The sequence below is a fragment of the Saimiri boliviensis genome, assembly GCF_048565385.1.
Source record: "Saimiri boliviensis isolate mSaiBol1 chromosome 12 unlocalized genomic scaffold, mSaiBol1.pri SUPER_12_unloc_1, whole genome shotgun sequence".
NCBI classification, from domain to species: Eukaryota; Metazoa; Chordata; class Mammalia; order Primates; family Cebidae; genus Saimiri; species Saimiri boliviensis.
This window is the reverse complement of record NW_027412497.1, coordinates 311,467-323,683: the sequence shown is the minus strand read 5'-3', so window position 1 is coordinate 323,683 and position 12,217 is coordinate 311,467. Positions and strand designations below refer to the sequence as shown.

At 51.7% G+C, this 12,217-nt stretch overlaps 1 protein-coding gene across 1 annotated transcript in view; it reads left to right on the top strand.

Annotated features, from left to right (window-relative positions):
• The window catches only part of LOC141579947 (E3 ubiquitin-protein ligase NEURL1-like), a 37,355-nt gene that overhangs the window by 19,747 nt on the left and 5,391 nt on the right, over window positions 1–12,217 (top strand). Inside the window, exon 4 of the mRNA XM_074392502.1 lies at window positions 9,964–10,653. Coding sequence (XP_074248603.1) covers window positions 9,964–10,653 — 690 coding nt within the window. The remainder of the gene's footprint in view (window positions 1–9,963; window positions 10,654–12,217) is intronic.

Here is a 12,217-nt window from a genome sequence, read left to right as displayed (position 1 = left end):
GTATTTTCCAACACTGATTATGGCCCCTAAATTCGATTGGCAGATTAAGATATCCCTTCATTTTATTCTTCCTGATTTTTTTTTTTCCGGTAAAGAGAGACACACACAGAGATTCATCCAGAGATCTCCTGAGGTGGGCATGATCTCTCCACCTTTGTTCGCGCCTGTCCTCTGAGATACTCCCCTCTACCCCAGGCAGCCTCAGGGTCAGCCTCCTTCCCTGCCTTCTCTTCCTCTCCACCCCACTTCCCGCCCCTCCCTCTCTCCATCGCCTGCCCCTTCGATGCATCTGTGTCTTTCTGGGCTGTTCTGGCTCCCTCCACCCAGATCCTCTCGCACTTCTTGCTTTCCCTGGTCTTGGTGTTTCTCTCCTCTGAAGAAGGTAGCTGTTGTCTTGGTGGCTCTGAGGCTGGGTCAGTCTTTCCTGGGGTGATTGTCCCCCAAACCAATGTCTGATCTTTGGGGATTTTCTGCCAGGCCTGTCCCTGTCCGCTCTGGAACCTGTGGTCAAAGCCCTCCCAACTGCAACTGCTCTGTGTTTGTTCCTTAGACCAGAGGCTTCCCAGGGTAGCTGGCACAGAGTAGGTATGAAAGGCCATGGGTGGATGAGTTGTGTCCCCAGACAGAGTAGAGGCACATGGTGGAATCTCCTCCCTGCCCTGACCAGAATCCAAGCCCACAATGGTGCCCATGCCACAGCCCCAGCAGGCCCTCCCCTCCGTTACGCTGTAGTTCAGCAGATCACCTCTCTCTTTGGGGCACCCTGGCCTAAGCCCAGGCTAGTATCTCCAAGAATAACAGCTTCCAACCTCCAGGGAGAAGGACTCGCCAGCAACTAAATAAACACAGGTTTTTATGGGGTGATTAATACATGGAGAAAGAAGCTGCTATCCCTGTGTCTCAAGGTCTCCTTGATCTTCTCAGAAACGTCAATTCAGGAAGAGTGCTGTGAGTCCCGGCAAGAGGCTGCTAGGCCAAGAGCCCACTTACAGGGTGCTCCAGAGCATCCCTCAATGCCCACCACAGCCTAGGCACTATGTGGGGGACAGGTGGGAGACAGAAGAATCGAAAACCCAGCCGCTCTCCTGGAATAGCGTTTTCCCTGGGGATCGGATAACTGATGCAAGGTGGTCCAAGTTCAGTTCTGCAATTAGGTATGAGCTGAAGAGTAAAACTGTGTATATATGTGGGAGGGGAGTGCAGCTGGAAAGTAATCCAGGAGGACTCCCTGTGGGAGACAAGTTTTAAGGAACCAGGCAAGGTGAAAAGAATGGATTGGTTGAGGAACAATTTAGCTCAGACGGAGGGGTGTCCACAGGCACAGAGGTGGGGAATTGGCAGTCAGTAGGGGAGCAGATCCAGGAGGGGAAGGAATGAAATGGAAAGGTAGTGGGTGACTTGTGGAGGTGAGGGGTGTGTACAGGTGTGAGTATATGGATGCATCACAGGGGAGACAGCCCTGAGAGTCCAAAGCTTCCAGCAGCTTCTGTGCTATCAGGATGTTCAGTAAGAGGGACTGGCTGGTTGACAGCGAAGTACGAGACCCAGAGATGGGGAGGGGCCTGCCCAAACTCTCCCAGCTGCTCATCAGCCAGGCCAGGCCTGGAACCCAGATCTCTCAGGCTGAGAGGTCGGAGGGAGGAGGTTATCAACACATCTAAATGGTGGGGCTGAGCCCTGGAGGGTTCTAGGAGGGGATGAGGTGGGGGCTCCTGAGGGCTTATGGCATTCTGTTCCATCCCTCACCATGCACAGCTTCCCAGGTCTTGGTAAAAGCCCCACACCTGCCTACTGAGGAGAGACTCTCAGGGTGGGCTTCTGAGGGTCACGGGCTGCTGGGTGGGTTATAGGGCCTGGGTCAAGTCCCGTATCTACGGTGTGCCTCAGCTAGGCGGCACTGAGAATAAGTGATCCCCAGCCCAGGACCACACTGCCATCTGGGGCTTCCGCTTCCCAGGATAAACCAATATTTACCCTCAGTTGTCACTGCCAGGGGTGAAGAGGCAAATATTAGTTTAAGGAGCCTGAGGCGGCTCTCAGGCTGAGGGAAATAGTTGAGGCTGCCAAGCATGATTTCTTTTTCCTTGATGATTTTCATTTCTTTTTCATTAAGAAAAAGTCTGGCTTTTCCTTCTGATTCACGGGCTCTCCGGCACTTCCTTTATGCTTACCCCAAATTTTGCCAGTTATATCAGCACCCCACACCAAACCCTCCCCTCTACCAGGAGGCTTTCCCAGACCTCCTCCATTCAAAATGACCCTTCTTCCTCCTAACCAGCAGAAGCACATGGAGATCTAAGCGGTATAAGCAGCTTTCAGTCACATATTGTCCGGCTCTTTAAGGAGACAGCATGTATCCTCTTTGTATATAAAGGAAGGTATTATGGTGCCCATTTTGAAGACAAGGAACAGAGTCTCAGAGAGGTCTGATAACTTGCCTGAGGTCACACAGCCGGCAGTTGGTGGAGCTGGGATTTGAATCCAGGAGCTTGGGCTATATTACCTTCCAGCTTCTATATACGTGTGAGTCCATCTGATTTCCCTATTAAGTCTGGATACCCGACAAGAGCAAGAACTGTGGTCTTTCTGTGCCTTCCAGAATCGAGCTTACGAGAGCTCAAGACATCAAGAATCAGCTGCACATGTTGGGCACAGATAGGCCATAGGGGCCCAGCAGTGCTGGTACAAGGAAGATGGGCAGTGCAGTGCCCAGGATGCCGGCTTCAGTGGGGAAGGTGGGTCAGCCGGCCTTGTAGTTCCCCGGAGGCTCCCGAGGGCTTCGTCTGGTTTGGTTGTTCCTAGTGCACTCTGGTTTTCTACCACAGTGAATATATATAAAGTTGAATCACATGTAATTGCCAGCATTGGATTATTTTTAACTTACAGAAATGGCAATCTCATGTTTGCCCCTAGCATCTCTTGGGCCTAAGAGATTGTACTGGGGGCCTTGGAGAGAGTGGTGGGGCTCAAGGTAGGTTGTATGTGGAGGGAGGAGCTGGGGCCTTGCAGTGTTGGGGACAAAGCCTTCATTTCAGATGCAGGAGACTGACTGAATCAGGACTTGACCTGGCCACTCACTAGCTCTGGGCAGTTCTCAGCTTCTCTGTGCTTCAGCCTCCTCATCTATTATTTGGGCATAATTAAACACGCCCCACTTACCTTACAGATGTGGAAATGCGTTTACACAAATGTGAAGGGCTTTTGTCTTTAGGTTAAAAAGGAATACCTAATTTAAAAACACTGTCCTCTCCCATCAAAAAAAGCCAACCCCTCAAATCAGCTCTCCAACTGGAAGAGGGAGCCTTGAACCCAAGTCCCTGTATTGGAAAACCATGCAGTCAAAATTGGAACAAGATCTGTGCTTCTCCAGCTGGGTTCCTCGGAACACTGGGGTTCGCATCTTGGAGGCTGCAGAGAAGGGCAGAGAGAGGGTGAGGGGCGGGTGCTGTGCCCACCCCCTAGACTTCAGTCAGAGCTTTGGGTTCTATTGGACAAAAGGATCCCATTGCTTTTTAAAAAAAGTTTGAGACCCACTAGACCAGATGATTCCATAAATCTATGGGATCCTGTGGCTTGAAGATTCTCTGAATCTTAAAGTCTGTGACTGTGAGTGATTCTAGGATGTTCTGCCCTTCCCTCTGTGAGCCCCAGAAAGCATGTTTGTTTCTCCTAAATTTCTCGTGGTTGGGTTTAAAGGCAGAGGGTGGAGGTGGGTGCTGGGAGGGGTGTAGAACCCCCTTGCCTGTCCAAGCCAGGCACCCACCCTCCCCCCTCCCTCCCATGCCCCGTGCCAGATACAGACCAGCAGGAGGATGTTTATGGAGACAGTAAAGGGCTGGCAGCGCCTCCCAAACAGGGGCCAGCAGATACCCGCCAGCAGGCCAGGCGGCTGCAGCCTGACCCACGGTTATAGATTAGCCCGTGCTCCGGATGTGAGAACATCAACAAATAAGACTCTCAGGCTGACGGCAAGCTCTGCCTCAACAGAGGCCTGCCCTGAGGTCCCCATACCCAGGTCCTGCCTTGGTTATCCTGCACTGCTGGCAGTGTATGGCAGGGCTGGTGGCTTTCTGGGCGACAGCTGGCCATGGGGCCCTCCTCAGTCTGTCCCCTCTCCCTCGCACTCCTGCTCTTCACTAGGTGTTTGCTGACAGTTTTCTCACCTGGAAACCTCTCACTTTTGTCAACTGAAACTTTCCTGTCCTTCAGGCCAGATCAACTCCTGTGTCTTCCAGAATACCTTCCCTAGCCCACTCTGAAACAGGAAGGGGATTTCAGCCTTAGTTAGGGATCTTGATCCTAAAGGGGATATTTATTGTAAAGCAGAGAAGACTCAGAGAGAGCCCCAGGGAGGGTATCTGGGACACACATGGATTCCCACCAGGAAGAGTTTTTCTAAGTCATAGTTATTCCAAGGTGGGGGATAGGTAGCCTTGGGAGGTGGTAAGCTTCCTGACCCCAGGGGCGTTCTAGCCTCTAGCCAGGCCGAGAGAGATTGACACGGATAAATGGATTTCCTAGTTCCTTAGTTCCTCTAAGGTCCTGTCTAATCCTAGATGCTAAGAGTCTGGTATCTAAATTGTATTCAGACATTTTCCTGGCTCTTCCGGGCAGGTGTAGTGGCTCATGTCTGTCATCTCAATACTTTGGGAGGCCAAGGCCAGCAGAGCACTTGAGCTGAGGAGTGCAAAAGCAGTCTGAGCAACATACCGAAACGCTATCTCTACAAAAAAATACAAAAATTTAGCCAGGCGTGGTGATATGTACCTGGTCTCAGCTACTTGGGAGGCTAAGGCATGAGACTTGCTTGGACCCGGGAGGCGGAGGATGCAGTGAGCCAAGATTGTGCAGCTGCACTCCAGCCCGGGTGACAGAATGAGACTCTGTCTTAAAAAAAAAAACAAAAACAAAAAACACCTGCCTTTAAGCCTTGCCCCTTTCACTGGCTCTTGGCTCCCAGGGCCCAGGTCCTGGCTCCTCTCTCTCCCAGACCCCCTGCCCAGCCCAGGGCTGGGCACACAGTAGGTCAGTGAGTAGGGCCCCCAGCACCACCTAGAGGAGAGGAAACGCATGCCCGGGACCTCCCTGTCGTGGCAGGGCCTGCTTATTTCTGCTCTAGCCCAGGGTGTCTGTAGAGCCACTGCCGGGCACCGGAACAGGCGAGAGCTGAAGACTGACAGGTTCTTTCCCGAATGATGGGCCATGCAAGGGGAGTCAGCGGAGTGGCTTCTCCTCATGGCCTTGTGCCGTCTCCGTCCTCCACAGCGGGCGGTTGCGTGTCCTGGCACCGATGATGTAACTTGTTGCTTCCGAATGTGGGGCTACCCTACTGCTTGGGGTGACAGGTTGCCCATCTGGTTTTTCTAAGCCCTACCCATCAAGTGGTGCAGCCCTGGGCTGAGGTTGGTCCCATGGTGTTCTCCCGTGGCTTGGGGGGTCCCGGACAGTGCGCTGACTTGGAATCAGTTCACTCAACTGTGACCTTTGCAGTCCCTTCTGCAGAAGATACTCTGACCAGCTCCTGTGTCTCAAGTTTCATCTATTTCAGGGCCTCAACACAGCTGGCCTCACTGATGGGATGGTTATTTTGGAGCTGCTGGCTGCCTGCAGCTGCTCCTGACCCCGAGGGGTGGAGCGGGAGAGAAGACAGACTTGGGCTGGGCACTGTTCTGTTTTTAGCTGTTTCCCAGCGGCTTCCATCCCTCCCCTCCCAACTAGCAAGATTCCAAGCAAGGCTAAAGGGATCTTCTTCCTACCCTCTTCTTCTCTTTGTACATCCTCTGCTGTTTCTCCTTCCTCTCTTCCTTATCTTCTCACCTCTGTGTTTTAGCTGCTGCTTCTTGGTCTTTAGTGATTTCGTTCACTGAATATTTCCTGGGTGCCCATCATGACTCATGTGAAGTCCTACATTCAGGTTCAGAAAGCCCATGGTCTGAGGACAGGTGGACCTGACTTGGTTGAGACTGTGCTCAACCCAAGCAAATATTAATATCTGAAGCTATCAGGTAGCTTCTGGATGCTGGGAGTGGTCCCACTTTACCTCTGATCTTCTCAACAACTCAGCGCAGGTATTATTACCGCTGTTCTCTAGGTGAGCAATTTGAGGCTGGAACGAAGGTTGCTTACCCAACTAGCCAAGTGCAGGGTCAGACATTTAAACCCAGGCCTGATGCAGACCTGGATCACCCTAAAGCCCATGCACTTTCTTCGGAACCATGTGGCTTTTCGCATGCCAATAACAATGGCTCATATTAACCTAATGACTATGCCGGGTCTCCTGTTAGGTGCCCTGTGTACCTGACTCCTTTTCATCCTCACAGCTTCTCTTTTAAGGGGAGTATTAGCTACTGATTTTATGTAAATCAGTAGATGCTGATTTCACTGCCAAAGAGGCCCCAAGAAGTTCAGCTATTTTTCCAGCCATATAGCCTTGTCATACAGGAAATGGCAGAGCCAGGGTTTAACCCTAGGCTGACGACTTCAAATTCATTGCACTTAACTGTGCTCCTGTCCTGCCTACTAGTATATGAGTGTTGGTTATGGAAAAAATCCTAATGTACTTTTAGGTAGCATTATTAGAAGTACAGCATACATACCAAGGGAGGTGATGGCCACACTGTGCCTTGAGCCAGTTGGTGCACATCTGGAGTACTGAGTTTGGTTCTGTTAATTGTCTAAGAGGGTGGAAGGTATGTGGGCAGTCTGAGTATTCCCTGAGAATTGTCTTCAGTACTGGGCTGATAGGCAGCCTAGGAGGTAGTGGGTTAGATACAGGGAGATATATTTTGGTTTGAGAGAAGGGAATACTCTTTTAAAGACTGATGAACTCCACAGTGGAACAGGTTGGCTGGGAGTTAGTGAGCACCTGGTAGTGTGCATGTGTAAGTAGATGAGGACTCCTGAAAGGGCAGAGAGACCAGAATAGCTTGCATCCAGCTCCATTCAGAGCTCTGTTCTGAGGGTCTGCCCAGTGCCAGGAGCTCTGGACTGATTGTGTGGGCCCTGTGACAGTTGTGTTCCTGGAGGCTCTGGCTGGGTATCTGAGTGACTTGATTCCTCTTCTCCCTACTGTTACTGCCCCTTCGCCTCCGTCTCCCACCCTCTGGAGTTCCCAAGGGCCGGTCCTGGACTTCTGGAGGGGTGAGGGAGCAGGGACCATTCCCCAGGGTCCAGATTGGCCCACAGGCCTTCCCCAGCTCTGCACCATTTGTCTCTCCCACTTCTCCCCTGCACAGGCCCTCCTGGACTCTGCCTCTGCAGCCCCCCAGCCTCTCTGCACCATCACTGTCACAGAGTCAATTCCCTGGAATAATCACATTTTCTGGCCGGCTCCCTCCTCCTCGCTAACATGATTCCGGGAAACCCCAATCAGCCAGGTCCCAGGAGGCTTCTCCAGAGCTTCGGGAGTCTTGAGGGGAAGGGCCCACACCCAGAGCTTTCTGGGGGCCAGACTACACAGTTCCTGGAAGGGGCAGCGAAAGGGCCAAAGAAAAGACGGAGGTTTAGTGACCATGCCTATGTTTAGCTGGAGCTGAATTCTGGCGTTTGCTGTCCCTACCAGACCAATCCCCCAAGCTTTGCTATCATACCTGAGAACCCCAGATTCTCCCTTGGAGAGGTTGAGAGAAGGCTGGAAGGAAGGGATGGTGTGGTTTACCATGGCACCAGCCAAATTTGGAGAGACTGACTCACACAGAAGGGCTTCACTAAACAAGGAGGGTCTGGAAGTGAAGAATGTGGCATTGGGAGTTGGACAGACCTTTTCTCAATCCTGGATCTGCCACTTGGCGGCTGTCGTAACATCTCTGAGCTTTATCTGTAAAACGGGAGCACTTCCACAGGCTGCTGTAAGGATGAATCGCAGGGTAATTCATGAAGCACAGTGATTACTTTTTTTTTTTTTTTTGAGGTGGAGTTTCACTCTTGTTACCCAGGCTGGAGTGCAATGGCGCGATCTCGGCTCACCGCAACCTCCGCCTCCTGGGTTCAGGCAATTCTCCCACCTCAGCCTCCTGAGTAGCTGGGATTATAGGCACGCGCCACCATGCCCAGCTAATTTTTTGTATTTTTAGTAGAGACGGCGTTTCACCATGTTGACCAGGATGGTCTCGATCTCTTGACCTCGTGATCCACCCGCCTCGGCCTCCCAAAGTGCTGGGATTACAGGCGTGAGCCACCGCGCCCGGCCACAGTGATTACTTTTAGTGTAAGTTATAGGACTCCATAAAGTAGAACATAACACAGCCATTAGAAGAATATGGTAGCCGGGCGCAGTGGCTCAAGCCTGTAATCCCAGCACTTTGGGAGGCTGAGGCGGGTGGATCACGAGGTCAAGAGATCAAGACCAACCTGGTCAACATGGTGAAACCCCGTCTCTACTAAAAATACAAAAAATTAGCTGGGCATGGTGGCGCGTGCCTGTAATCCCAGCTACTCAGGAGGCTGAGGCGGGAGAATTGCCTGAACCCAGGAGGCGGAGGTTGCGGTGAGCCGAGATCGCGCCATTGCACTCCAGCCTGGGTAACAAGAGTGAAACTCCGTCTCAAAAAAAAAAAAAAAAAAAAAAAAAAAAAGAAGAAGAATATGGTGTTGGAAACAGTTATTGGCATGGAGAGGTGGTCAGGATATAGTAGTGAAAAAAGCTACCACGTTCTTAGCCTGGAGTCCATGCCCATGGATGGCTTCATGTAGTTCATGAATGCCGAGACATTCTCCACAAAATTTAGTGAGAATGCGCATTTTTTCTGGGGAGATGAGTCAATGTCATCATTACATTTTCAAAGTGATGTATTACATATAAAAGGTTAAAAACAAGTGATGTGTGATGTGTATATAGCATGACACAATTTTGCATTAAAAAAGGAACCAACTCGGTATGGTGGCTCACACTGCTTATCATAGCACTTTGGGAGGCTGAGGCAGGAGGATCGCTTGAGCCTAGGCGTTGGAGATCAGCTGGGCAACATGGAGAAATCCCATCTCTACCAAAAAAACAAAAAACAAAAAAACAAACAACAAAAAAACCAAAAACAAAAAAAACAAAAAACAAAAATTAGCTGGGTGTGGTGGCTCACACCGCTAATTATAGCACTTTGGGAGGCTAAGGTGAGAGGATGGCTTGAGCCTGGGAGGCGGAGGTTGCAGTGAGCTAAGGTATCGCCACTGTACTCCAGCCTGGGCCACACAGCGAGACCCTGTCTCAAAAGCAACAAAAATACCCAAAAATACAGCCTTTAAAAAGGCTGAAAGGTCATACATCCAAATATTAAAAATGCTTTTCTCTCTGGGTGGTGGGCTTACAGGCGATTATTTTTTCTTTTTGCTGAACTGGATTTTCTACAAAATAACCGTTTCGTATTTTCTATAACGTGTATGTTTTAAAGAACGACTTTGATTCCGTTAAGCCACTTTCAAAAGGATATCTTGGATAGATGTACTTCTCCCAGCCTGTGTCCTAACGTGGCAATGGTAGCCTTAAAAGGTGATTGCTAAGGTTAGATGAGACAATGTACACAAAGAGGGTGTGTGTGTTTGCGGAGGTGGGGTGTTAGGCCTTCATCAGTGCACTCGACAGACGGTTACTGTTTGTCAACGGAGTGCTCGGTGCTAGGCATAAGACGGAGGGCGCCCAGGAGTTAAATTTTTGAAAATTTTAAATTAAAAGCAATACACGTTTACTGTAGAAGAGGAGGAGGGTACACATGCATAGAGCAAGTTGGAAGTACCCACATGGTTTAAGTTTCGGTGCTTCCCCCACCAATTCCTCTGTTTAAATAGTTAGATGCCCCGCATGAGCCGTTTCTTGACTGTGCCTGCTAATGTTAAGTCACGAGCATCGTGTACTCCATTAGCCATCCGAGATTGTAACGGTGCGCAGGTGCGAGCGGAGGGACGGGGCAGTGGGGCGCGCCGGCGCCACTGCCCGGGATCCCTGCGTGACGCCGCCCCGTGTCTCCCGTGCAGACAGTGAGCTGGTGCTCCCGGACTGCCTGCGGCCGCGCTCCTTCACCGCCCTGCGGCGGCCGTCGTTGCGGCGCGAGGCGGACGACGCGCGCCTCTCGGTGAGCCTGTGCGACCTCAACGTGCCGGTCGCCGACGGCGACGAGGCCGCGCCTGCCGCCGGCTGTCCCATCCCGCAGAACTCGCTCAACTCGCAGCACAGCCGCGCGCTACCCGCGCAGCTCGACGGCGACCTGCGCTTCCATGCCCTGCGCGCCGGCGCGCACGTCCGCATCCTCGACGAGCAGACGGTGGCGCGCGTGGAGCACGGGCGCGACGAGCGCGCGCTCGTCTTCACGAGCCGGCCCGTGCGCGTGGCCGAGACCATCTTCGTCAAGGTCACGCGCTCGAGCGGCGCGCGGCCCGGCGCGCTGTCGTTTGGCGTCACCACGTGCGACCCCGGCACGCTGAGGCCGGCCGACCTGCCCTTCAGCCCCGAGGCTCTGGTGGACCGCAAGGAGTTCTGGGCCGTGTGCCGCGTGCCCGGGCCCCTGCACAGCGGCGACATCCTGGGCCTGGTGGTCAACGCCGACGGCGAGCTGCACCTCAGCCACAACGGCTCCGCCGCCGGCATGCAGCTGTGCGTGGACGCCTCGCAGCCGCTCTGGATGCTCTTCGGCCTGCACGGGGCCATCACGCAGATCCGCATCCTCGGTGAGTGCCCGCAGCCGCGCCTGGGCGTGTGCCTTTCTTGGATGGGGGGACGATCCGGGTAGGGGACAGAGGGTGAGCTCCCTTCCCCCCCAGGCTTATGATGGTGTTGCTAAGGAATCACGGACACCTAAGGGGAGTTCTGGGCGGGACTCGGTCATCTAGTCAGTAACCCTCAAATGTCACCTGGGAGACTCACCTTGGGCGGGGAGGTTGGGGGAAGCGCGGATTATTGAGTTTGAGGCCCAGAATCCGATCGACCCATAGTCCTACAGACACATAAACAGTCCAGAAGCACACAACCCAGTGACCGCTGAAAAATGAGAGGAAAAAAGGTTTCCCCCAGCAGTTAACTTTTTGAGTCTTGGTTACCATTTCTCCAAAATGGAAATAAAGGTCCCCACCTTTAAGGAAGTTTGTGAGTCCAAATGAGAAAAAGAGGTTGGAATGTCAGTAGTCAGGTGGTGCAGGGTGGTGTCTGGTTAGGGGACGTGGGGTTGCAGAGTTCTGGGCCTGCCTTTTCTGGAGGACACAGGGTTTGAAAGGCCTGGGGGTTGCGCACTGAATTAAGAAAGAAGGAAGATTCTTTATTGCAAGACTTGTCAGAGCTTTTAATATGCAGTGTGATTAAGGAGAGGGTGATGGCGGTTTTGGTGTACAGTTTTTCCAAACTAATTTGACTAGAAATCTTTTCACAAAGTGTCTCTTGGTACTTGTGTACCCCAGAGTGAGCAGGTGTTCAAGCTTTCAAAGTGCTGGTCTTTGAACCAGCTCTGTGAGATTGAGATAGTTTCATTAGACTCACCTGGAGGACCTATTAAAGTGCGGATTCAGCCGGGTTTCATTAGACTCACCTGGAGAACCTGTTAAAGGGCAGATTCAGCTTTGCACTGCCCATTGGCTCACGCCTGTAATCCTAGGACATTGGGAGGCCAGGGTGGGTGGATCACCCAAGGTCAGGAGTTTGGGACTGGCCTGGCCAACATAGTAAAACCCTGTCTCTGCTAAAAATACAAAAATTAGCTGGGCGTGGTGGTGCGTGCCTGTAATCCGTTACTTGGGAGGCTGAAGCAGGAGAATTGCTTGAACCCAAGTGATGGAGGTTGCAAAATGAGCCAAGGGTGATGCCAGTGCACTCCAGCCAGGGCAACAAGAGCTAAACTCCATCTCAAAAAAAAAAAAAAAAAAAAAGAAAGAAAGAAAAAGTGCAGATTCGTGGACCCCACCTTCAGAGATTTTAATTCTGTAGATCTTGGACAGGTTCTGGACTTCTGAATTTTTTTTTCTTTAGCAAATATGCTTACCCAAGTTTGGAGACCTCTGGGCCTCACAGCGTCTAGCCTAGACCTCAGCCCAGGAAGCTTGATAGATGAGATAATGTGTGTAGATGAGTGAGCGTGAGGTACTGTATGAGATTGGCATACTGGGGGGTATAGGCACCTGTGGATAAATGCACATATATTAATGTATGTAATGCTGTTGGTTTGTGAGAGCATGCAAAATCAGATTAAAAAACAGGACTTCCAACTCTGGAAAGAGACCAAATAAAGATGGAGTGAAACATAAA